The sequence below is a fragment of the Callospermophilus lateralis genome, chromosome 1, assembly GCF_048772815.1.
Source record: "Callospermophilus lateralis isolate mCalLat2 chromosome 1, mCalLat2.hap1, whole genome shotgun sequence".
In the NCBI taxonomy this organism is placed as follows: domain Eukaryota; kingdom Metazoa; phylum Chordata; class Mammalia; order Rodentia; family Sciuridae; genus Callospermophilus; species Callospermophilus lateralis.
The window spans coordinates 209,857,119-209,882,711 of record NC_135305.1 but is presented as its reverse complement, the minus strand read 5'-3'; the positions used below and the strand labels follow the sequence as shown (position 1 = coordinate 209,882,711).

Here is a 25,593-nt window from a genome sequence, read left to right as displayed (position 1 = left end):
CCTGTGGTCTTAACCACATTGCCCAGACTGGCCTCGAACTTGGGGTCCTTCTGCCTTGGCCTCCTGAGCCCATGGGGTTGCAGGTGTGGCTGGCTAGCCAGGGTGGTTTGATTTTGTTTTGGTTTTAATATTTGTAGATGGACACGATGCCTTTATTTTTTATGCGATGCAGAGGATTGAATCCAGTGCATTATGCTTGCTAGGCAAGTGCTCTGCCACTGAGCTCCAGCCCCGGCCTGCAGCCTGGGTTTTTTAACATTGAAGATTCTCTACGGGTGGACCAGTTTACCTTCCCAACAATACTGAAGAACAGGCCACTTCCAACCATGGGTCATCAAACTTATTCCTAAGTCACATTTGAATTTGTCTTGTTTTCTTTCTGTGAGGGAAGCTGAGCACTTTTGTTCTTGTTTTTGTAAGAGCTCTTTAGATACACAGGCAGAAACCCGGGGAAGTCCCAGATGCTGTTTTGCAGGACACCTGTGATGTTCCTTAGCGTATGCTATTGGAGATGTGGCTAAACTTCAAAAAACTTGTCTAATGGATTTTGTTAATGTTCGTGTTTTCTGACAGAAACTGCTAGTCAACCTGCTTATCTTTTCTCCGGATCGCCCTAGTTAAATGCCACCCTATCAGGTGGCTCTGTGATGTGAGCCATTTTCAGGAAATAACCATTTGGTCAGAGAGTGTGAATAAGGGCCAGCCCTCCAGCAATCCTCTTGGACCATGAGGAAGACAAGCAACACTGTGGGAGGAACTTTGGTACCTTGACCCCGTAGAGTGCCCCCACCCCTGGGTCTTACCCACTTCCTCAAAACTAGAATATGTCAAGTCACCAGGCTGTGGTCAGGGGCTGCCCTGTTAGATGGGACTTAACTAAAGCAGGGCCTGAAGGAGGCAGGGCATTGTAGAGACTGCTGGGGACATGCCTACCCTCTTTAGTCTGACAGGCATTAGGGTTGCTGGCTGGAGATGTGGCCAGTGAGGAGGAAGTGGGGCTGGGGCCCAAGGAGGAGCAGGGGGAAGGTCCAGGGACCCCTTCACCTCTTGGTATTGAGGCTCTCCAGAGCCCTGTTCTTGGGTGCCAAAGTGCCAGGTGTCGGGGAATGTGGGAGATGGGTGTGAGCCTCCATTCCAGAGCCAGGGCAATGCCAAGACCAGGTGAGATAAGTAGGGCCACAGCAGAGCCCAGACCCACGTCCTAAAGCTCAGGGACAGAATCCTGGTGACAAACCCTGTGGGGATTATCACTACCTCGCAGAAGTTCCAGCTGTCACCCTTGGCCTCTGCCACATCTTCAGGGAGCCCTGGGGTGCCTGGGGCAAGCAGCACCCGAGCCCCCTCCACCCCACTGTCTGCAGCTGCCCATGGTCCCTGCCGGCTCCTGACTTGGGGCTGCCCACCCTGTGGACCGCGGTCTCTGTGTAACTTGCTAGTCCTTCCTTCCCCCCACGTCCCCACCACCACAGGAGAGTGCCCCGCCCGCCCTGCAGCCTCCCCCCAGGATTCCAGGACATGTCCAAATCCAGCCTGCAGCTCCATCTTGGATATGGTCACTTGCCCCAGACTCAAGTGGCTCCCCAGCACTGTCCCCATGGCCCAGGGGGACAGTGGCCTCCATGCTTGCTTCTTCCCACAGCAGGTGCTGCTCCTGGAGCTCCCTCCCCGAGGCCTCCAGCACGCGCACCCTGCAGGTCTTCACCAGGAGGGACCCCCAGGACCCCCAGGCTGTCTCCACCTCTCACCTCACCTCCTGAAATGACTGCTGACTGGGTCAGCGTCAGGAGGCAGCACAAGGGCAGGCCCTCCTGGATGCTGCTGGGTCACAGCGCCTGACACGCCCTGCACACAGTAGGTGCTCAATGAACCAGTTTCACAGCCCAAGCCTGGTGCCCGCAGGATCACCCTGGTGGAGGGACAGAGCTTTGTTCAACAGCTGCCTGTGTGACAGCATAGCGTGAAGGCATGAGAAGACTGTCCAGGGGCAGGTGGGACCTCTCGGGGGTGCTGGACCCTGCCAGGTGGCATGTGCAGGCCACAGGATGCCACCAGGGGGCGACGGAAGCTGGAGAAGAGGACAGTAATCTGAGGGAACTGAGCTCTCAGAGTGAGGTCCCCTGGGAAATCGGGTCCCAGCAGGACCTCAACCCAGAGAGACCCCAGGTCCACCAGGAAGGGCGCTGAGATGACAGCTCCTAGGGACCGTGGCTACACGACCCTAGGCAGCAGACCTCCAACCCTGAGCTCCTGTCCCGCCTCCGTGCTGTGGGCACAGTGGAGACCCCCAGATCCCCCCTCCTTCCTGGATAGTCAAGGTGCTTCTGAACCCAGTTCCGGGGACTGTCTCACAAAAAAAGGTGACGTCGTGGAGACGAGTGAGCAAGGCGTGTCCAGTGGACACAGAAAGAAGAGAGCTCACAACCGCTTCTCCCAGGGGCTGTGCAGGGTGGGGTGGGGGGGAGGGGAGGGACAGAACATAGGACAGGAACAATGAGGGAGAGGGACCGGCTGGAAAGGGGAGGAGTCCTCTTGTCCTTCTGGGCAGAGGTGCAGGTCTTCCAGGAACTGGGTTGCACCTCCGATCACTCCTTTCTTGGTCTGCTGTTTGGGTCGAAGTGGCTGGTGGGTGTGCTTAGCCTTAAAGGGGGCGGGGAGGGGCAGAGAGAGCCCCGGAGTCCAGTCGTTGATCCCACGGGAGAGTTTTGACAAAACTCAAACCAGCCACATGTCTCCATGCAGAGTGGCGTTGCACCTGCTCCTTAAGTTAAAGGAGACAGACAATAGGGAGGCAGGGCCTCCCACCGGCTCAAGCCAGCCACCACACTCCCGTGGGCCCAAGAGTTGGTTTTTGCAGCAAGTGACCTTCCAGTCCCTAAAGGCAACTGTTATCATCGTGACCCACAGATCAGAGGTGTGATCTGCAGCAAAGCCAGAGAGGGACCAGAGATGTCCTGTCCAGCCCTGTGGCCTCCACGGCCAGTGCTTTTTAAGTCAATTAAGAGCAAGTGAAGGGCTGGGGTGGTGGCTCAGTGGCCGAGCGCTTGCTAGCACGTGTGGGGCACTGGGCCGGATTCTCAGCGCCACATTACATAAAGAATTAAAGGTCCATCAACAGCTAATACAAATGTATTTTTTTTAAAAGAGGAAGCGAAGCTGGAGGGATTATTTAGGGCCTCCTCAGTAGCAGCAGGTCTTCTGGTACTGAGGTCCGCAGCCACAGCAGTCACCCCATGACCTCTGTCGCCCACTTTCCCGCCTGGGCCCGGGATGACTCCCCTGCTCCGTTGAAGGAGGCAGTGAGTGGGAGATAATGGACTCCAGGTGACGGGACCAAGCACCCCGCGGCCAGGCGGCCTTACCAGGCTCAATTCATTCCTCGCGGGCTATTTTTCCCGTTTACAGATGGGGAACGGGAGCCCCAGGGAATGCTGCTCTTCCTAGAGAAAGAGCCAAGAATCCCCCAAGGACACCCGCGCAGGACTGGAGCCCTGAATGTCTCCCGCCCAGGTGCCCAGAGGGCAGGGCTGATGATGTCCTTTCCCAGAGGCTCCGGGAAACAGTAGATCCAGATACTAGTTGGGGCCAGCGGCTGAGGCTCAGCGGTTTTCCCTTTGGCGCCCACAAAACCCTGAAGTGAAACCTCGACCTGCGGGACACTGAGCGCCCAGGGACTTTGAGTGCTTGAAGCAGGCTCCGTGGCCTTGGGCAAATGGCAGGCCCCTAAGTCTGTTTCCCTACTGGTCCACCGCTGGCATGGACAGGCAGGGGTCCGGGAAAAGTTCCAAAGGAAGCGGGGGAGTGGAGTTTTGGGGAGGACCCCGCGCCCCCACCCCCAGCAGACACCACGCGGCCTTCCCAGCTTGTTTGCCCCAGACCCGAAAGGGTGCGGGTCGGGCCGCCTCCAGGTCTGGGGCGGAGCCACTCTGACCCCTGAGCCCAATAAATCCGCAGCCCACAACCTCGAACTGTTTCTTTAAGCCCCACCGCGACCTCCCGCTGTCAGCGGAGAGCAGCGCCCGGGGAGGGGGTCCGACTGGCCAGCTGCTCGCACGCAGCTGGGTCGGGCAGCTGGCCCCAGAGTGCGCGGTGAAGTGGACAGATAGACGGAGGCGCAGAGGGACAAACGGCGAGGGCCCGCAGATCTCCGGCCCAGGGAGCCCCTGCCCCTCCTGCTGCTGTCACCCCACACGGAGGGGGACAGGCTGGGACTCCCCTGCAGGGCCCCTGCATCCTCCACCGCCCACACCGGTGCAGCCTCCTGGCCGAGGACACCGTTGGCCGTCGCACCTGCCCTCATGGAGGTCACTGAGGCAGCAGCGCGGGCCACGTTCGGAGCCTGGGACTACGGGGTCTTCGCCCTCATGCTGCTCGTGTCCACCGGCATCGGGCTCTGGGTCGGGCTGGCTCGGGGCGGGCAGCGCAGCGCCGAGGACTTCTTCACCGGGGGCCGCAGCCTGACGGCCCTGCCGGTGGGCCTGTCCCTGGCCGCCAGCTTCATGTCGGCCGTGCAGGTGCTGGGCGTGCCCGCCGAGGCCTACCGCTACGGCCTCAAGTTCCTCTGGATGTGCCTGGGCCAGATGCTCAACTCGCTGCTCACCGCGCTGCTCTTCATGCCGGTCTTCTACCGCCTCGGCCTCACCAGCACCTACCAGGTACCTGGGCTGCGAGCTACTGTGCAGCGGGAGGCAGATCCGCTCCTGTCGCTTGGTGGGGCCCCGGGCAGACCTGCAGGAGGGTTCTGGGAAGAGCCCCAGGCAGTGGTGCGAGGGGCAGGAAGGAGGAAGCGAAGAGGGTGTCCTGGTTCCTTGGTGCGGGCGCTCGAGGGCGGTGCAGGCTCAGCCAGAAGTGTACTCACGTGTGGGCAGGCACACACCTGTCCCCAACGTGTCCCGCACTTTCATACTTATGCACTCCAGAGGGGACGAGCCCCGGCTCTGGGTCCAAAACCCGGCTTAACTCTTGACCTCTACCTTGAGCAAGGGCGCTTCTCTGCTCAGGCTTTCTACCTGTCCCAGGTGAGCCGTTGATATGATTCCCCGCGCCTTTACGAAGAGTAAAGCGGTAATCGTGTCCGGTATTCAGTAGCCTCCAATGCCATTGGCCACCGGCACTACAGTGTGCTTTGTCGCACTTCGCTGTAAGGGCGATCCCAGCGGTCAGACATAAGTGGGAGGACAGGTGTGCAAGTACAGATCGCTCCTCAGGGCACACGTCCTGTGCAAGGCACCGAGATGGCACGTGTGCGCGGACAGATCTGGGTGTGCGCGGGGCGCTCGGGCAAAAGTAGGGCCAGCGCAGTTAGCCTCCGGAGGGAGGGTCCAAACGGAGAGGCCGGGCAGGGGCCCCAGATTCCTCTGGACTGTCCCGGTGACCACAAGCCCTCGGCTCCTTCTTGCAGTACCTGGAGCTGCGATTCAGCCGCGTGGTGCGGCTCTGCGGGACAGTGCAGTACCTGGTGGCTACAGTGAGTGGCCTCCGCCGCCTTCAACCCAGCGACCCCGTAGGCTCCAACCTTAGCGCGCACAGCCGGTCCCCAGCTCCCGGGACCCACCCCAATCCAGCGCAGCCCCAGGCCCCGCCCACATAGCGATTTAGCTCCGCCTCGTAGGCCCCTCCCACCACCCACAGGACCCCGCCCGCACCCCGCCCAGGCCGGTCCCGCCCCCGCCCTGCCTCACAGCCCCGCCTTCTGCCTGCAGGTGCTCTACACCGGCATCGTGATCTACGCACCTGCGCTCATCCTGAACCAAGGTCGCCTGGGAGCTCGGGGGAGGGGTCCCGGCGGAGAAGGCTGGCCAGGAAGAGGGGGAGGAGGGCCGAAGACTCCGAGGGCCACTTTGCTCCCCGCAGGGACGACTAATTTGGGGGATGTCTAATTTGCACAGTGACCGGGCTGGACATCTGGGCGTCACTCCTGTCCACTGGAATTATCTGCACCTTCTACACGACTGTGGTGAGTGTCCCCGGGGGGGGGGGGACGCGGGGGCTTCATGCCCACTGGGTCTTCTGTGGGGGAAATTTGGGTCCGCCAAATTTCTATGACCCTGGTCCTAGTTGGGTCTCGGTTTTCTCTTCTTTCTAATGAAAAGTGATCTGAAAAGCTCATTGCTGAGAATCCAGGAATAGGCTAGCTTCAGGCGTGGCTGAATCAGGGCCTCCGACGGGGTCCCTCTCCCACTTCTCTGGACTCCATCAGGTCCAGGCTCCCACCTCTTCTGGCTTCCTGCCCAGCAGGGTCCTTTCGGCACCCGCCTCTCCAGCCTCTGGCTCATCATGGTCCCAGGTTCTGACTGAAACATTCCAGGCAGTTTGAGGGACTGGGGCGCTCTGATTGGCTATTCTTGGAGCTGCCCTGCAAGAGGGGAGGGTCTTCTCCAAAGAAAAATCCGGGGACTTCTAAGCCCACCAGATTGGCTGGGTAAAAAGTAACTAATAATGGCTGGGCCCAGTGGAGTCGCCCTGTGATCCCAGCGGCTCTGGAGGCTGAGGCAGGAGGATCGCAAGTTCAAAGCCAGCCTCAGCAACTTAGCGAGGCCCTAAGCAATCAGGGAGATCCTGTCTCTAAATAAAATATAAACGAAGGCTGGGGATGTGGCTCAGTGGTTGAGTGCCCCTGGGTTCCATCCCCAGTACCAATAATAATAATAATTAGTAATGACAGTAGAGTCCTGGGAATAGTCATGCAGTAATCGCTCACTGGGTCCCTGTGAGTTCCAGGTGCTCTTCTGAGTCTTTTTCACTTATTAAGTTATTTAGATCTCACAAATAAAACCATTATTAACCCTACTGTAATTTTAAAAATATTTTTTTAGTCGTCAATGGACCTTTGTTTTATTTATTTGTCTGCGGTGCTGAGAATTGAACCCAGGGCCTCACACATGCTAGGCAAGCGCTCCACCACTGAGCCCCAGCCCAGCCCTATTAACCCTATTTTATTGATGAGGAAACTAAGGCAGAGAGACACGTTGGTCCCCAAGTCAGACGGGGCCAGCCACGGTCAGGCGCCCAGCTGACCCCTCTCTGCTCCTCCTGCAGGGCGGCATGAAGGCTGTGATTTGGACGGATGTGTTCCAGGTGGTGGTGATGCTCGCTGGCTTCTGGGCCATCCTGGCCCGTGGCACCGTGCTCATGGGAGGGCCCTGGCGTGTGCTCAGGCTCGCTCAGAATCACTCCAGGATCAACCTGTTGGAGTGAGTTAACTGTAAAGCAGGACACCCCCTTGGTGCCCCGGGGACCAGCCAATGCTGCCTGCTCCAGGAAGCCTCTCTGCCCCTTCCCCAGCTCCCTGCAGACAGAGACCTGCCCCTGCCACCCTGCACCCCTCCAGCCCCATTCCTCCTTGTGGCCAGGACTGGCTCTGGGGGGTGGAGAGGCAGGTCTACATCCAGCTCTGTCCCTTATGCTCAGGCCAGCCTGGACACTGAAGCCTCCTGGATCTCCCAGCTGGACAAAGAAAGAATGATTTGTTTGTTTGTTTGTTTGTTTGTTTATTTATTTATTTATTTTGTACTCAGGATGGAACTCAGGGGCGCTTAACCACTGAGCCATGTCCCCGATCCTTTTAGTATTTTATTTAGAGACAAGGTCTCGCTGAGTTGCTTAGGCCCCTCTAAGTTGCTGAGGCTGGCTTTGAACTCACCATCCTCCTGCCTCAGCCTCCAGGGCCTCTGGGACTACAGGCCTGTGCCTCTGCACCCATTGATTTATTTTTCTCTTTTCTTCTTCTTTCCGTGCTGGGGATGGAAGCTAGGGCTGATGCAAGGTGGGCAAGCGCCTTAGCACCGAGCTGCATCCCCAGCCCAGAGAGAGCATCTTCTGAATGTTTACGGAGGTGACTCGGGGAATAAAAAGTGCATTCAATCAGACAAACGGCTCCTCACACTGAGGGCCGGCCGCAGAGGCTCTCTGAGGGCCCAGACATCCAGAATGGTCATCTGGGGTCCTGGGGAAGGTGAGGTCAATGTGACATCTGCACATGGCTGACCCGCCCTGTCCCTACCAGTTTCGACCCTGATCCTCGCAGTCGCTACACGTTCTGGACGTTCGTGGTGGGTGGCACGCTGGTGTGGCTCTCCATGTACGGAGTGAACCAGGCCCAGGTGCAGCGCTACGTCGCCTGCCGCACGGAGAGGCAGGCCAAGCTGTGAGTGTGGGGCCCCGGGAGGCCTCTGGGCCGCGGCCCCCTTCCCTGGCCTGAGCTGCCCCTCCCCCCAGGGCCCTCCTCATCAACCAGCTGGGCCTGGTCCTGATCGTGTCCAGTGCGGCCTTCTGCGGCATCGTCATGTTTGTGTTCTACAGCAGCTGTGACCCCCTCCTCACAGGGCGTATCTCTGCCCCAGATCAAGTGAGTCCCACTGAGCCCCCGGCCCTTGGCACTCCTGTGCCCCACTTCTCAATCTTGGCAGATGGAGCTAGAAGGGCCTTCCTGGCAGAAAGAACAGCCTGTGCAAAGGCCCGGAGGCAGGAAACAGCTCGGAGGAGGATGTAGGATAAGGGGGAGATGAGTCTGGGAGGCAATGGGAAGCCCAGTGAGCAGGGGAGGGGAACATTCATATTGAGAGTCCCAGAGACCCCCTAGGGGACATCAAGGAGGAGATGGAGCTGGGTATAGTGGCAAACAACTGTAATCCCAGCTACTCAGGAGGCTGAGGCAGGAGGATCACAAGTTTGAGGCTAACCTTGGCAATTTAGTAACCTTTACTCTCACAACTTAGCAAGATCCTGTCTCAGAGTAAAAAATAAAAAGGGTTAGGGTTGTAAGTCAAATGCCCCTGGGTTCAATCCCCAATTTAAAAAAAAAAAAAAAAAAGGAGGATATGGGAATGTGACCCAGAATGAAGTGGTGTTGACACTGATGTCCCAAGCACCTGCTGTTCCTCATGCTGTTCCCTTCACAAGCCGTCAGTGTGCCATCAGCTCTTCAGTGTGGAGAGGGCGAGGCTGCTGCAGCTCTCCTCTACAGAGGAGGAGACTGGGGCCCGGAGGGGAAGAACGCGCCTGAGGTTAGCAGGAGGCTGGGCAGCTCTGGGACCAGGTCCCCTTCTTGGGTGACATCCCCGCTGGAGCTTAAGCCATGGGGTTCCGAGTTGGCAGAGGTCAAGGCTATCCCATCTGCTGTCCCGCCAACGGGGTCAGATCCTAGGCCCCCTAACGGTCCCACTCTGGCCCCACAATCCACGTGAGTAAAATGACAGGGGACCCTGTGTCACTGGGATTCCAGGACTGGGCACAGAGTGGGGCTCAGGGACAGTTCTCAGATCTACATTGTCACTCTGAGTCCCGTGTGTCCTGGGCAGTGGGGACGTGCAGGGTCAGGACAGAGAGGAGGCTTCCCCTGGGACGCTGCTGTCCTGGAGGGTGACCCCGGCTCTCCTCCTCAGTACATGCCCCTTTTCGTGCTGGACATCTTCAAGGACCTGCCTGGAGTCCCCGGGCTCTTCCTTGCCTGTGCCTACAGTGGCACCCTCAGGTGAGCCTCCGACTTGCTCAGCAGCCACATCTAAGTCCCCAAGGGCCTCCTCCATCCTGACTGTGTCCCTGGGGCTGGAAGATGCTGGAACATCCACCCATTCACAGTCCCTGCCCACTGCCCAGATGGCAGCCAGTGTGGGATTTGGCAGCGGGCACCCCTGGGCACAAGGACCCCAGCTCCAGCAGGGACGCAGCCCTCTTCCTCTGCCTTCCTTCCTTCCTCCTCAAATGAGTGTTTATTGAGCACCTATTATGAGGCAGGTGTTGCTGTCCTGCATCCTGACCATGCTGACCCCACCCCTGCCCTCTGGGGCTACCCACACTGGTCCTTTTACACATGCCTTCAGTCTCCCTTGTGCAACCCGCCTTTCTGTCTCGTGTGACCTTGGTCACAGTACCCTTGCTCTCCTGGGAGTATCCCGTGTCTCCGGAGCAGGACAGGACTGCAGGGGTCCTCCACTCCCTGGGGACTCTGGTCACCCCCACCTCTGCTTCCTGATGGGCGGGGTCTTGGCAGCCTAGCTGGACTTGGTAGCTGAGTGGCTGGTGCAACAGGTGGACCCCAGAGCGGGGGTGACAAGCCCTACCTGGCCGACCCCTCTCCCATCTTCCCCGCTCCCAGCACGGCGTCCACCAGCATCAATGCCATGGCCGCGGTCACCGTGGAGGACCTCATCAAGCCCCGGAAGCCCAACCTGGCGCCCCGGAAACTCATGCTGATCTCCAAGGGACTCTGTGAGTTGGGGCACCTCGGGCCCGGGCCCGGGAGCGGGGCGGCGCCTCCCACTGACCGGCCACCCCGTGTCCCCTGCAGCGCTCATCTACGGCTCAGCCTGTCTCACAGTGGCAGCTCTGTCCTCGCTGCTGGGGGGTGGTGTCCTCCAGGTGAGCTCTGCACCCCACCCCGCCCCATCTCCCCAAGACGTGGGGCATCGTCCCGGCCCAACTGAGGCTCAGAGAGGGTCGCCCACGTCGCGCAGAACTGGATAGGACGCTTCCTGCGGCCAGGGGACAAGGGAGGTGGGGGGCTTTGTCCTGGGGACCGAAAGGACTTCCCTGCCTTGGAGAAAGACTCCGAGAAGTGGGAGGAGGGGTTCCCCTTCCTTTGGGACGGTGGAACCCCTGGGTCCTGCTTTCCCGGTGGGTGACCTGAGGACGGCTCTGCCCTCAGCCCTGCCCCCTTACTGTCACAGGGGTCCTTCACGGTCATGGGTGTCATCAGCGGCCCCCTGCTAGGGGCTTTCGTGCTGGGGATGTTCCTGCCTGCCTGCAACACGGCGGTGAGTGGGGAGGGCCAGGGGAGGGGGGGGGGGAGCCTGGGGGCGTGGCCTGGCAGCCCCCTCCCCTGACGCTGGCTCCGCCTCCAGGGCGTCCTCTCCGGCCTAGTCATGGGCTTGGTGCTCTCGCTGTGGGTGGCCATGGGCGCCACGCTCTACCCGCCCAGCGCCCAGATCATGGGAGTCCTGCCATCATCCTCTTACGGCTGCGAGACTCTCTCAGCCAACGCCTCTGATCTTCTGGAGCTGACCATCACCACCAATGCCTCCAGCAGGACCTCCAGGTGAGCAGGCTGGTCTGGGAGGTAGCAGACATTTGGCCTGAGAGTGTGGGGTCAGGGAGGAACCCTGAATCCTGAGGAAGAAGGAGCGTGGCTCGGGAATAGTGTTCCGGGAGGAGAGAGGAGCAAGTGCAAAGGCCCTGAGGCTAGTTCAGCTTGCTGCAGCCCAGGTCCAGAGAGGAGGGAAGAGGAGGAGGCATGCAGGAGAGGAGTTCAACTGGATTCCAGTTTTTAAAATTGAGATAGGAGGGGCTGGAGATGTGGCTCAAGCGGTAGCGCGCTCGCCTGGAATGCGTGCGGCCCCGGTTCGATCCTCAGCACCATATACAAACAAAGATGTTGTGTCCGCCGAAAACTAAAGAATAAAAAATATTAAAATTCAAAAAAAAATTGAGATAGGAGTCATATACCACAGACTGGATTAAAAAGTGGGTCTGCTCATATATGGATAAAATTTATGCGGCCATCGGGCACTATCTAACAAAGAAGATTTTCATCAACTCAGAGAGAAGCCCTATCCCATGAGCAGTCCGTTTCCATTTTCCTCTCATCCCCAGCCTCCGCCCGGCAAACCACGAATCCACTTTCTCTTGCTACGGATTTGCCTCTTGTGGACATTTCTTGTAGCTGGAGTCGAAACTGGACAAAGTGACCTTTTTGGCCTCAGCCTAGTTCGAGGCTCAGCCAGGCTGACTCCATTCCTTCCTCTGGCCGAGTAGATCTGCAGTGGGGGTGGCCGCACTTTTGGTTAATCTGCTCATCTGCTGATGGACGGGGGTTGTCCACTCCTTGGGATCATGAACCACTGTAAACATCTGCGCACGAGCGTTGGTGTGGAAGTGTTTTCCTCTCTTGGTGTACCCCTGGGTGTGGAAATGCCGGGTCATATGGTAATTCTGTTTAATTACACTCCCACCAGCCACAGACCAGGGGCCCAGCTTTTCCACATCTTCTCCAATGCTGTTTCTTAAAGAAAAAAAAAACCCAGACCTCCTAGAGGGTGGAGGGCCTCTCCTTGGGGTTGATTTGCATTTCCCCATAGTGATACTGAGCATCTTTTCATGTGTTTATTGGCTGTTCACATATTTTCTTTGGAGAAATGTCTATTCAAATCCTTTGCCCAGTTTAAAATTGGGTCATTTGTCTTATTTTTTTTTTTTAATTTTAATTCTATCTATTTATTGACGGTGCTGGGGAAGGAGCCAGGCCTGGTGCAGCTGGGCGAGGGCTCTACCAGGGGCCACAACCCCAGTCCTTTGTCTTTACATCATCTATATATGTCTCTATTCTGGGTACTAGACCCTTATCAGATGTGTGATTCTGCAAATATTTTCTCACCTTCTATAATTTATCTTTTTATTCTCTTGACAGTGTTCTTTTGTTTTGTTATGTTTTGTTTTTTGTTTGTTTAGTTGTAGGGCTGGGGTGGTGGCTCTGTGGCGGAGCACTTGCCTAGCATGTGCGAGACACTGAGTTTGATTCTCAGCACCACATAAAATAAAATAAAATAAAGGTTAAAAAAATACTTATTTTTTAGTTGTAGATGGACTCAATATCTTTGTTTTATTTATTTATTTATTTTAATGTGGTGCTGAGGATGGAACCCAGTGCCTCACGCATGCTAGGCAGGTGCTCTGCCACTGAGCTACAACCCAGTCCCTGACAGTCGTCATCGTCATCGTCCTCGTCTTCTTCTTCTTTTTTTTTTTGTACCAGGGATTGAACTCAGGGGCCCTCGACCGCTGAGCCACATCCCTAGCCCTTTTTAAATTTGGTTTTGAGACAGGGTCTCACTGAATTGGGTAGGGCCTTGCTAAGTTGCCATCCTCCTGCTTCAGCCTCCCGAGCTGCTGGGATCACTGGCGGGCCCCACCATGCCTGGCGAAAGTTGTTAGTTTTGATGAAGTCCAATTCGTCTTCCCCCCACCCCTTAGCTTCTGCCGGATTTGTCCCGTCTAGGAGCCCGGTGCCTACACCATCCCTCATGGATCTATGTGTACATTGTCTTCCAAGGGTTTAGTTTGGTTTGATTCTGGGGTCAATAGGGAGCCATGGATGGTGACAGGCAGCGGCAGGAGAGGCCCGGGTTACGTTTTAGTGGTGCTGGCTCCTGCTGAGCGTGGCGAGGCCTGGGAGCAGATCCTGGGGGAGCAGCGCTGGCTGCTGAGGACATGGAGTGAGGCTGAGGGGTCCTCCGGGCCAGGCTGTGGCCGTGGAGGTGGAGAGCAGTGGGAGGCCTGGGAGGGCTCTGGGAGGGAGGCAGGGGTGCGACGGGAGGCTCCTGCCCACGCTTCCCCTCCAGCTCCAGGGTGGCCCCGGGCAGGCCGGCTCTAGCTGACAGCTTCTACGCCATCTCCTACCTGTACTACGGCGCCCTGGGCACGCTGACCACCATGCTGGGCGGGGCCCTGGTCAGCTACCTGAGCGGTAAGCGGGCCCACCACCTGGGTCATCCGGGTCATCCCTGCCGCAGGGCCCCTCCCAGCAGCGAGAGGAGGATGGGACTCTGCAGGCTTGGCACTGGGACCCCTGTGCTGCACCTCGGGGACGGTCCCCACCTCCGAGGCTGGCCCTACTGCAGAAGCAGGAACGAGCTGTCCCCTCTCCACACAAGTCCCCGCTGTAGGCGAGGGAGGGGGCGCGGGCGCTGTCCCTGGTGCTGAAACGCCTTTTCTCTCCGCGACGCGGTGACTCCGCGCCGATTTCTGACTCCCACGGAGAATAGCAAGAAGCCAAGAGAGGTGAATAGCGACAGAGTGGCAGTCCCACTCCCCGAGTGGCAGACTTCCAGTCCCTAGGCCTCGCTGAGCCTCCTCGTGCCAGGTGCCATTCAAGACACCTGGATGCTGCCCTGGGCGACACACAGGCTGGCACCGCCCCGCCCCGGCCAGCAGCTGTGCGGACAGGAGACGGGCTCAGAGACCGGCAGAGCTGCTGGGGCTGGGACTGGAGCCACCCCACGCCGGCCCCAGGCCCCCCCTGCACCCCCAGGGCCCCATCCCAGCCCCCACTGCCTCCTCACTAATGGCCTCAATCCCCCCCCCAGGCCCCACCAAGCGCAGCGCCCTGGGCCCTGGGCTGCTGTGGTGGGACCTTGCTCGGCAGACGGCGTCAGTGGCCCCCAAGGAGGAGATCACTGCCCTGGACGACACATTGGTGAAGGTCAGTCTCGGCTGGGCTTGCACAGCAAGGGACGCCCGGTGGTTCTGGGCACTTGGTGGGTGGCCATAACTCAGGGGAGGGATGTGGTGAGTCCCCATCCGTCCCCACCTGTCTTCCCTCCTGTGGACAGGCTCAGGTGGACGCAGGGTCATCCCCAAGAGAATGCAGTGTTTCCGGTCACAGGAGCAAGCAGGGCTCAATACTGTTTACTTTTCTCATATCTGTGGGTTTTTTTTGTTTTTTTTGTTTTTGTACTGGGGATTGAACCCAGGGGCATGTAACCAATGAGCCCATCCGCCACATCCCAAGGCACATCCCCAGCCCTTTTTAATATTTTCTTTAGAGACAGGGTCTCACTGAGTTGCTTAGGGTCTTGCTAAGTTGCTGAGACTGGCCTCAAACTTGTGATCCTCCTGCCTCAGCCTCCCCAGTCTCTGGGATTACAGGTGTGTGCCGAGGTACCCAGCTTGTATCTGTTTTTTTTTTATGATGACTTCCTACCTCTGTCAGGGTCAAGAGATTTGCTCTTAGGATATTTATATATAATCTCTTAAGATAAAATGACTTAATTCAAAAATGAGCCAACTCAGAGAAAACTCTTACATAAGATACACGATGGGGGTAGATGGCTGTGGGCCAGCAGCATGTGATTGCTGTGGGAGCAGATGAAATCTACAAAAAGAAACAAGTCGGATCCCAGCAGGCAGTGGGGGCTAAGATAACAAAGCGGGGTGCTGTGATGGGGCGCATCTGCAGCCAGAAAAGTCAGGTCGGTGTTTTGGAAGAGGTAGGTCCGGCCGCCCATGAGGAGGAGCCAGCCCTAGGGAAGGACACCGGAGGTCACAGCGGGTGCACCAGCCGTGGCAGGGACAGGCCTGCTGGGGAGGGAATGGTTTGGCCCGAGTGTTTTAAAGTTCCCTCCAGCTGCTGTGGGAAAATATTTTTTTCTCAAAGGGAAATAGAAAGGCAGAGGTGGGAGGGAGCTACGGTGTCTGAGCGAGTATCAGTGGCCTGAACTGTAGGTGGCCTAGGCACAGAGAAGAGAGGTTCTGCAGACAGGGGACAGGCCTAGACAGTGTGCTGGACAAGGAGATACTGTGCGACCCTGCACACTGCTGGTCCTCCCAGGTCATCAGGATCCCCACCTGGGGACAGGACCTCTGATGGGGTCTTTCTTCTCCCCTACCCTCAGGGTCCTGAAGAAATCCTTCCTGGAACCAAAAAGCCCCCTGGATCCCTGCCCAACGATGAGGACCATCCGCTCTTTCTGGGGCAGGAGGTGGACGGGACCCCTGGCCCTGGACACGTTGGTGGCCATGACCAGGGAGAGACGAACCTCTGAAGGCAGGGCCGGCCTGGCCCATCCACCTGGGGTGGAATCTCAGGATGGACCAATCCCAGGCCTCCAGCCAACAGGCCCGGCCTCTGACTGGCTGGAGGGCATGAGATGCAAATAAGCCTGGGGCTGCGAGGCCCAGGCCCCGCCTCCAGGAGGTCGGCCCACCTCCAGGTGGTCGTTTCCCTGGCTCCCGTTTCCCTGGCTCCCGGCTCTAGTCCTAGAGGCTGCCCTCCCTCCCGCTCCTGCCCCTCAAAATGAGACCGGAGTTTTCTCTGTCCACAAAGAGAAAGCTGTTGGTGGCCCTTCTGGACAGCATGGAAAACCCGCAGATCCAACACCAGGGCCTGAGAAAGACCCCACCTTCCCCTGGAATGTGTTCAACCTTGGCGAGGATCTTGGGGGAATTCAGGCCTGACCTCCTGTGCTCCATTAATCAGGCAGGGACAGGAGGCCCAGAGAGGAGTAGCCCCTGACCAAAGTCGCACAGAAAAGCAGGTGCTCACCCGGAGCTGGAGACCGGCTCTTCCTCCTCCGTCTCTCTGCATTTTCCCTCCTAAGGTGGGCGGGAAGACTCAAATATCCCCTGGCCTCCAACCTTTGCCCAAACACCTAGCCTTTGCCCATCTATGGCTCCCTTGACCCTCAGGGGAATGTTTCCTGCTTAGGCAGTGGACACCCCCAACAGGTTTTGGTAGCATCCCTCCCAATTCATTTAGAACCTCAGAAAGTGAGCTTCCTTGGAAACAGGGTCTTTGTGGGTATAATTAGCTAATTTGAGGTGGGTAGGTGAATAGTCCATAGCAATAGGGTGAACTCTGAATCCAGGGCCTAGTGTCCTTAGGAGAAGTGGAGAGACCCAGAAACACAGAAGGCAGGAGGCCACAGAAAGACAGATGGAGATTAATGTGATGCTTCCACAGCTGAGCAACCCCAAGGCTCTCCCGCAGCCAGCAGAAGCCAGGAGAGAGGCCTGATGCGGATTCTTACAGCCCTCAGGGGGTGTGTGGCCCCATAGACATCTTGATTTCAGACTTGTAGCCTCCAGACTAGTCAAGAATATATTTCTGCTTTTTTCTTCTACCTGGTCTATGATAATTTGTTACAGAGCTATAGGAAGCTCATACACACCACCTAATCTAGCTATGCAAGCCGTGTTGATGGGATACCTTTAGATTTGAACTTAGAACTGACGATGGAAACTTTAAAATCAATGACTGGGATAATTGGGGAACTAGACCTTCCACCTGTTCATGGTCCTCACTTAGAACAGTCTGGGACAGGAAGAGGCATGAAGGACAGGGACCGGCTGAGGTTCCCCTGAGGGCAGAACAAGATGATCTAGCAGCTATTTCAATATTTCTCTACATTGTTGTGTGTATCAATATTTCATCCTTTTTTTATTGCTGAGTAGTATTCCATTGTGCAGATGGACCCACAGTGTGTCATTCATTTTTCACTGAATGGGCATCTGAATTGTTTCCAGCTTTTGGCTATTGCAAATAAAACTGCTATGAACATTCATGTACAAGTCTTGTGTGGACATTATACCCAGGCCTCTGTATCTGTGGATTTAACCAACCACAGGTCGAAATTTTTTTTTTTTAAATTGCATCCTTACTAAATGTGCATGAAATTTTTTTCTTATTATGATTGTCTAAACAATACAGCCTACTGTTTATATGTACATGTATATACAAATAGATACACAGCACTTACATTGCATTAGTTATTACAGGTGTTATGGTGAGATTGCAATAAATCACTGAGTCGATCTTAAATCAGGAGATGGAAACTTTATTCACCAGCCAGTGGTACGAATCCACCAGCTGGCAGGCCAAGGGGCAGGCTGCCAGTCTACACCCTTCAACCCCCTCAAGGGGTAGAGTGAATATTTATAGTTCAAAACCACATTAACCCTAAGTGGCTGTTGCTATGATTCAAAACCATAAACAAACGTCAGGAGACATAAAATCATGAGCAGAAGGGAAAGTGGGTTAAAAATGATCTGGGTTGAGTACAAATTAAAGAATGGTTACTAATGTCTACACAATCAATCTCTGACAGCATACATTGTCCAAGAAAAATGGGAACCAAAGAGAGAACAATTTTACATTGTATAAGAATTGCCATTTTGTGTTGCCAAACATGCTGTCATTCTATGCTAAGCAACTGTTGGTGGGCTCAGAGGCGGGGCTTTCCCATGGGAGAAGCATGTCTTCCATGAAGTGGAGTCTCAGGGTAAGATGGCGTGGGTTTGGTCATTGCCCACATAGCCTGGCCCAAACACAAGAAATGTGAAAATCTATGGCAGTAGGCATGGAAGTTCTGTGCAAATACATCATTTCACAAAAGGGACCTGAACACTGCAGATTTTCATATTCTTTTTTTAAAAAATATTTTCTTAGTTGTCAATGGACTTTATTTATATGTGGTGCTGAGAATTGAACCCAGTGCCTCACACATGTTAAGCAAGTGCTCTACCACTGAGCCATGACCCCAGCCCTTTTTTATATTTTATTTAGAGACAGGGTCTCACTGAGTTTCTTAGGGCCTCACTTTTGCTGAGGCTGGCTTTGAACTCAAGATCCTCCTGCCTCAGCCTCTCAAGCTGCTGGGATTATAGGTAGGTGCTACTGCACCTAACTCCGAGCCCTTCTTATGTTTTATTTTGAGGTAGGGTAGGGCTAAATTGCCTGGGCAGGCCTTGAATTTGTGAACCTCCTCCCTCAGTCTTCCCAGTAGCTAAAATTATATGTATGCACTATTACACTTGGCTCTGGCTTTTATTGATGACTTAAGAATTTTTAAAATATATATTCTAGGCACTGGAGGTGCAGCTCTGTGGTAGAGTGTTTGCCTAGCATGTGTGAGGCCTGGGTTCAATTCCCAGCATTGAAAAAATAAATGTATGTTCATATATATATATATATATATATATATATATATATATATACATTTATTAATATATTTATTATTTTTTTCTCTTTGGTCCCAGTTTTTCTTGGACAATGTACCCTCTCAGAGTTTGATTGTCTAGACATTAGTAACCATTCTTTAATACTATGTATATTATTAATATATATATTTATGCACACACATATTTGCAGATAATCTGCCATTCTGTGTCTTTTAACTTTCTTGGTTGTTTCTTTAACTTTTATAAAGTCCAATCTATCTGTTGTTCTCTTTCATTGTCTGTGTTTTTGGTTCTTTCTAAGAAATCATTATCAAATCCAAGATCATTAAGTTTCTCCTAAGAATTCTATAGTCTTGGCTCTTATGTTAGGTCTTTGATTCATTTGGAGGTAATTTTTATATATATACGCCTCCTGATCCATGAACATGGTATGTCTTTCCATTTATCTATGTCTTTAATTTCTTTCAGCAAAGTATTGTAGTTTTCTCTTTCTTGGCTAAATTCATTCCTGAGTATTTTGTTCTTTTTGAGGATACTGTAAATAGAATTGTTTCTTAAATTCCTTTTCAGATTATTCATTATCAGTGTATAGAAACACAAATTTGCTTATTCTAGCAGGTTCTCTCTCTCTCTCTATCTCTCTCTCTCGTAGAATCTTTTTTTTTTTAAAGAGAGAGTGAGAGAGGGAGGGAGAGAGAGAGAGAATTTTTTTTAACATTTATTTTTTAGTTATCGACGGACACAACATCTTTGTTTGTATGTGGTGCTGAGGATCGAACCCGGGCCGCACGCATGCCAGGTGAGCGCGCTACCGCTTGAGCCACATCCCCAGCACTCGTAGAATCTTTTAAAAAAAATTTTTTTTTTAATTTTTTAGTTGTATTTGGCCAAGGCTCACTCAGTTCAGGTCAAATGTCACACAATATCTTTATTTTATTTATTTATTTTTATGTGGTGTTGAGGATCAAACCCAGGGCCTCACACGAGCTAGACGAGTGCTCTACCGCTGAGCCACAACCTCAGCCCCTTGGTAGAATCTTAAGGAAAACATGTCACCAAGGCTCAGGATGTGGCTCAGTGGTAGAACACTTGCCTAGAATGTGTGAGTCCCTAGCTTTCACTCCCATTACTTGCAAAAAAAACTCATGTTTCCTGAAAACAAATAATTTTATTTCTTTCTTTCCAATTTAGATGCCTTTTATTTCTTTTCATGCTAATTCCTTTGGCTAGTTTTTTTTTTTTTTTTTTTTTCACCAGTGTTTGAACTCAGAGGCTCTTAATCACTAAGCTTTTTATTTTGAGACAGGGTCTCACTAAGTTGCTTAGGGCCTCACTAATTTGCTGAGGCTGGCTTTGAACTTGCAATTGTCCTGGCTCAGCTGAGATTACAGGTGTGAGCCACTACACTTGGCTCGGTAGTTTCTTTCTATTTCCACTTTGGTGAGTGTTTTTTTTTTTTGTTTGTTTGTTTGTTTTTTTTTTTTAAATCAGGAATTCGTGTTAAGTTTTGTCTAATGTTTTTCTCTACATCAGTTGAGATGGTCATGTGTCCCCATTCATTCTGTTAATCTGTACACTTCTTTGACAGAGTATCATAGGTTGAGTCATTCTTGCATTCCAACAATAACTGCTACTTGGTCACATTGTACAATCCTCATTTGTTTTGTTTTTGCAGTGCTTGGACTGGAACCCAGGGCCTTGATTGAGCTAGGTAAGCCACATCTGCAGCCCTGTTTGAAGTTTCCGATGTGCTGCTGAATTTGATTTGCTAGCATTTTGTTGAGGTTTTTGCAACAATATTCATAGAGCAAGTTGGTCTATCACTTTGGTTTTTATTGTTACTATTGTTGTTTTATAATGCACTTGTCAACTTAATCAGAGCAGTGCAAAGTTTTTTTTTTTTTTTTTTTAAGGTGAATGTTTTTTTGTGTTTAATCTAAAAAATCGTGTGTGTGTGTGTGTGTGTGTGTGTGTGTGTGTGTGTCCTGGGGATGGAATCCCAGATCTTGAGCCTGCTAGGCAAATTTTCTACCACTGACTACACCCAACATTCAATCTAAGAAATCTTTCCCTAATCCAACATCACTAACACATTCCTCTGTATTTTCTTCCAGAAGCTGTTATGTTAAGAGTTAAACTTTTTGTATGGTGTGCGGTAGGGAACCAATGGATATCCAGTTGATTTAGTCCATTTGTTGAAAAGAATTTTCTTTCCAATCCCAATTGAATTTCCTTGGCACCTGTGTCAAAATTCAAGTGGTAAGAATATGTGAGGAGCCGGGCGCGATGGCGCACACCTGTAATCCCAGCAGCTCAGGAGAATGAGGCAGGAGGATGGCAAGTTCAAAGCCAGCCTCAGCAATAGTGAGGTGCTTAGCAACTCAGTGGGACCCTGTCTCTAAATCAAATACAAAATACAAAGTAGGGCTGGGGATGTCGCTCAATGGTTGAGTGTCCCTGAGTTCAATCCCAGGTATTAAAAAAAAAAAAAAAAAAAGAACATGTGTGGAGTTATTTCTGGATTCCCTATGTTGATGCACTGGTGTATTTCTCCATGCCAGAGTTTCTGATCCTCAGCACTACTGACAGTTCAGCCAGATCATTCTTCATGACCTTCCATTTATCATGACCAAACTTGTCTCCAAACATTGCCAATGTCCCTTGGGTGAAGAATTGTCCCTGGATGATGGTGCTGGAGGTCCAGCCCAAGACCTTTGTGGAAAGCTTTTTGTGAACTGTGCATGAACCAAACTGGCATTGAAGCCATTGAGTAGGAAAATCTGGTATCTGGGAACTCCCCGCGCCACCCCTGCTGGGGAGACGGCCCATATACCTGTGAAGTCCTATCCAGCTCTGCCAGGTTCCACACAGCACCAGAGATGGTGACCCAGGGAAGCCGCAGAGACACAGCCTCTCAGAGATGGGCGTGGCTTACTGAGATGCCAGTCAACCTGTTTGCTCCAAGTCCCCAGCCACACAAAGGAGCTTTACCCCTGCCCTTGATATGCCTTCTGTAAATAAAGAACCAGAGCATTTTCTAGTTTTGTTCGGCTCCAGCGCCTACCCAGGCTGGAGAACCTCCTGGGCGCTCTGCTTTTAAAACCTATTTTCCGACTCTGCCCCTTATTTCTCACTATTTCAGGCTTCCATCTTCCCAGGTGGCTTTTCCCCTCCTGAGCTGGAGCGGTGCTGGCCGGGCCGCCGCAGACCTGGCGCACGAGGCCCGCCCTCCACCCCTGCGCTGCGCCCCGGGACCAGCTCTAGAGCAGCCCGCCCCAGCCTCAGCAGAGACCAGGGACTGGGTCTCCACACAGTGTCAGCCAACGCTGGCCGGAGGAAGGGCCCCTGCATGTGGTGAGTACGCGGGGTTCGGAGACGCCAAGCGCTGGGGGGGAACAAAAAACGACTCCTCAGATGTGCAGCATGAAAGCCTAGAAGACTTGGTGTTTTCAGGACATAGAAGACCAGGCAGGTGACTTAGAAAGACCAGGTGGGACTTGGGCGTATGTCTCAGTGGTTCACTGATTGCTTTGCCTGTGTGAGGCTCGTCCCCAGAGCTGCAAACCAAAACCTAGCCAACAAAGGTCGGGGTGAGATTGCCCAGGTGACAGGCAGTGGGTGCCATTCACCAAGTTACCCAGTGACTTTATTTATTATCAGGTCCCTCTTAATTTGGGGGGATACTGAGGATTGAACTCGGGGGCATTGAACCATTGAGCCGCATCCCCAGCCCTATTTTGTATTTTATTTAGAGATGGGGTCTCACTGATGTCCGTAGTGCCTCGCTGTTGCTGAGGTTGGCTTTGAACTCGCCATCCTCCTGCCTCAGCCTCCCGAGCTGCTGGGATTACAGCTGCACACCACTATGCCCAGCCATTCTGTGGGTTTTGACAAATGCATGATGACATGCATTCACCACCATAGTATCATACAGAATAGTGACAACTCCTCTCTTGGTCTTGCTTTGTTTATTTATTTATTTATTTTTCTACTGATGATCCTGTCTGGTCATAATTCTTGTCTTATTGCATTGGTCAACGCCTCTACATCAGCAGTAAGTATTAGCCATGACTGTGGGCATCCCTGCCTCATCCTGGACTATGTCATCTCTCCCATTTGACCATCCAACAGGATGCAGGTGGTTCCTTCTAATCACTGTCTTTGATCAGGTTAATTTCCTCCTCCTCCCATTTAGTATGAACTGTTTACAAAAACGGAAGTGATTGCTGACTGTTATCTGATATTTTTCCTGCACGGTGAGATGATCTTGTGGTATTTTCCTCCTTTCATCTTTTCATTGAATGAAAGGCTTCCTGAGGCTGAATCTTCCTTCCTTCTTGGAGTCAAATCCTGCCTGCTCCTCATGTCTTTTAAAGCACAGCTGAATTCAATTTGCTAATGTTTTTTTTTTAGCATTTTTGCATGCACAGCCTCCTGACCTATTCATAGCATCTCCGGTACCCTGCAGCGGAGCCCATTCCCACAGGGGTTCTGGAATCTCTGCACAAACTCAATCTGGTGACTTCAATCCAGCAGTCCCCTAGCCCCCTAGCCCCTAGCTCCCTGCCTAGAAGTGCTCTTCCCATTGACTACCTCACAGCCCATCCAGGCACCTTGGACAGCACCCTCGTCTCCTCCTCCTCCTCCTCCTCCTCCTCCACCACCACCACCACCACCTCCTCTCCTCCTCCAGGCTCCATCTCCATTCTGTTGACTGTTCTTAATGGCCAGGAAGTAGGGCCCCACCCCCTCCCAGGCCTGCTTCATTCACCCCTGCTGATCTTGACATCCACACTGGGGCCATGAGGGAGGCCCTAAATTCCTGTTCATTCCAGTGCAGCAGGAGACTTGTCAAGTAGCCAGGCTGAACAGAATGCAAGATCAGGCAGGAAGTAGGTAAATTGCCTCCTGTGGGTTGCCCTGCCTCCTCCTCCACCCATGGCTGTGTCAGCTTCAGGTTCAGCTGGCTCCAGGTTCACCTGAGGCATGAAGTGCAAGGTGGAAGGATCTTCCTGGCATCCTGTCCTCCCCAGAATCAGGTCCCAGACTGGGGATGGAACTGGGATCCTCCCCAAATGGATAGCTTCTCAAGAGTGAGCTCACATCACATCACCTCCCTGCCAGTGTGGAATCCCAATAAAGTTGCTGTGTGGCTGCAGCCTGTTCCTGCCCCTCTCTTGGTTTTCCACGTTGCTTGCTCCTAGTCCTAGCCTGCCCATGAGTTATTCAGTGAGCAAATCAAATCTACAGTTGCCTTAGCCACACAAAGCTCAAATTTTTATATTTCATATTTCATTAAAAATCATCCAGGGTGTGAGGTGTAGCTCAATGATAGAGTACTTACCTAGCAAGCACCAGCCCCGGGTTCCATTGCCAAAGAAGGAAAAATGGAATCTGCAGCAATGATTCCTGTCACTACTTAAACATCCAATCTTATTTATCTTTAATTTGGCTTTTATTTATTTATTTATTTTTAATATTGGGAATTGAACCCAGGAGTGCATAACCACTGAGCCTTACCCCCAGACCTTTCTTTTTTCTATTTTATTGAGAGATAGGGTCTCACTGAGATGTGTAGGGCCTTGCTAAGTCGCTGAGGCCGTCTTTGAACTTGCGATCCTCCTGCCTCAGCCTCCTGAGCCACTGGGGTTACAGGCGTGCACCAGCTGTTCAGACTCTGGGTTAACCCGGGCTTGGAGTGGGTCACCAGGAACCCCCTGGGTTCCCTTTGTTCACAGATTAAGCCTTGACAAGCCTGTAGGCATTTCACTTTCCCCATTGTACTCTCTAGGCTCCAAGGTGCTCGGCAAGTTTCTTTGGCCACGAAGCCGGGCATTTTTATCCTTTCCCGTAAACTCCTCTGGGAAGAGCACGTTAAGGTCTAACGAGCTCTAACTGTCCTCCTTACCCTCCGGAGATTCCTGTAGCCCACGGAGCAGAGCGATGTACCCCATCATAGGTTTTTTCATGGGTCATCACATTTGGAAGTTGATGCTGGCAGGAAAGGTCAGCAATGCCTGTAAGTCTGAATTCTCCCAGGTCTTTGGCACCAGGCAAAGCAAAGGCCTAGCATGTGCCAATGAGCCAGCATCGGGATTGGGCAGATCTGGTGAGAGTCCACGTGCTGGATCCTCAGAAGCTCCTGGGAGGGCCACTGTGGCGAGCCTTATGGGGAGACGTCCCCAAACCAAAGAGACAGCTCCTCCGGGCCGACATCCACAGGTCTGTTGTCTTTTGCTTGGTTCCTGTGTTCGTGAGGTGGTCGGAAGGAGCTTCATCCTCAAAAGTTATGCCAGGTTCACCACCAGCCTGCACACCCGGATAAGTCTGCCCCGTGACCAGCTTCTGCATCCATCCTGGCCTGATCATCAACTGGGCAATAAACTGGCCTCCAGAGGAAGCATGAACTATAGGACCACTCCAGAACAGAGCTCAAAACAGCAGCCTCCCTTGGCCTCCCCCAGGCCTCTGTCTCTCCAAGGCTTGTGTTAAATGTAATTGTGGAGCTCCACAGGGCTTGCAGGGGGCCAATTTTAGATATGGGACCTAAGGAAAAAGTGTTACTTTTAGGGGCTGGGGTTGTGGCTCATGGTAGAGTGCTTACCTCACATGTGTTAAGCACTGGGTTCAATTCTCAGCACCACATATAAATAAATGAATAAAATAAACATCCATCAACACTAAAAAATATTTTTTAAAAAAGTGTTGCTTTTAGGGGCCAGGATTGTGGCTCAGCGGTAGAGCTCTCGCCTAGCATGGGCAGGAACCCGGGTTCGATCCTCAGCACCACATAAAAATAAAGGCATTGTGTTGTATCCATCTACACCTAAAAAAATAAATATTATTAAAAAAATGTTGCTTTTAAATCCAAGGTGCTTGTGAGACCTAAATGGCTAGTTTATTTCCTTCTTGCAATCTAGTGGTCTCATATACAAATCTCCTTTACCTTGTGAATCTTTACCTAAGGATTCTCTCATTCTTTTAATATCTGAACTCATTCTAGTCTAAGTTGAAAAGTAAACCTGGATCTGATAAAGATGTTCTGCATGTTCCTTTACTTATTATAGCTGTGTCGTTTCTTTTTAGAACTCCTCTTTTTAAAAATTCTGTATATTTTTGAGATCATGGTTTTATGGTGAATTCACA

At 52.9% G+C, this 25,593-nt stretch overlaps 1 protein-coding gene across 1 annotated transcript; it reads left to right on the top strand.

Moving 5' to 3' along the window:
- The first annotated feature begins 4,295 nt into the window (after positions 1 to 4,295).
- Slc5a5 (solute carrier family 5 member 5) lies at positions 4,296 to 15,533 on the top strand. The gene is made up of 15 exons (XM_076870378.1): positions 4,296 to 4,652; positions 5,399 to 5,464; positions 5,700 to 5,751; positions 5,886 to 5,953; positions 7,036 to 7,190; positions 8,003 to 8,143; positions 8,215 to 8,344; positions 9,381 to 9,469; positions 10,094 to 10,206; positions 10,286 to 10,356; positions 10,665 to 10,751; positions 10,839 to 11,032; positions 13,332 to 13,456; positions 14,076 to 14,191; positions 15,384 to 15,533. Exons 1-15 carry the CDS (start codon positions 4,296 to 4,298, stop codon positions 15,531 to 15,533), a joined length of 1,914 nt encoding a protein of 637 aa, XP_076726493.1.
- Positions 15,534 to 25,593: the final 10,060 nt, after the last annotated feature.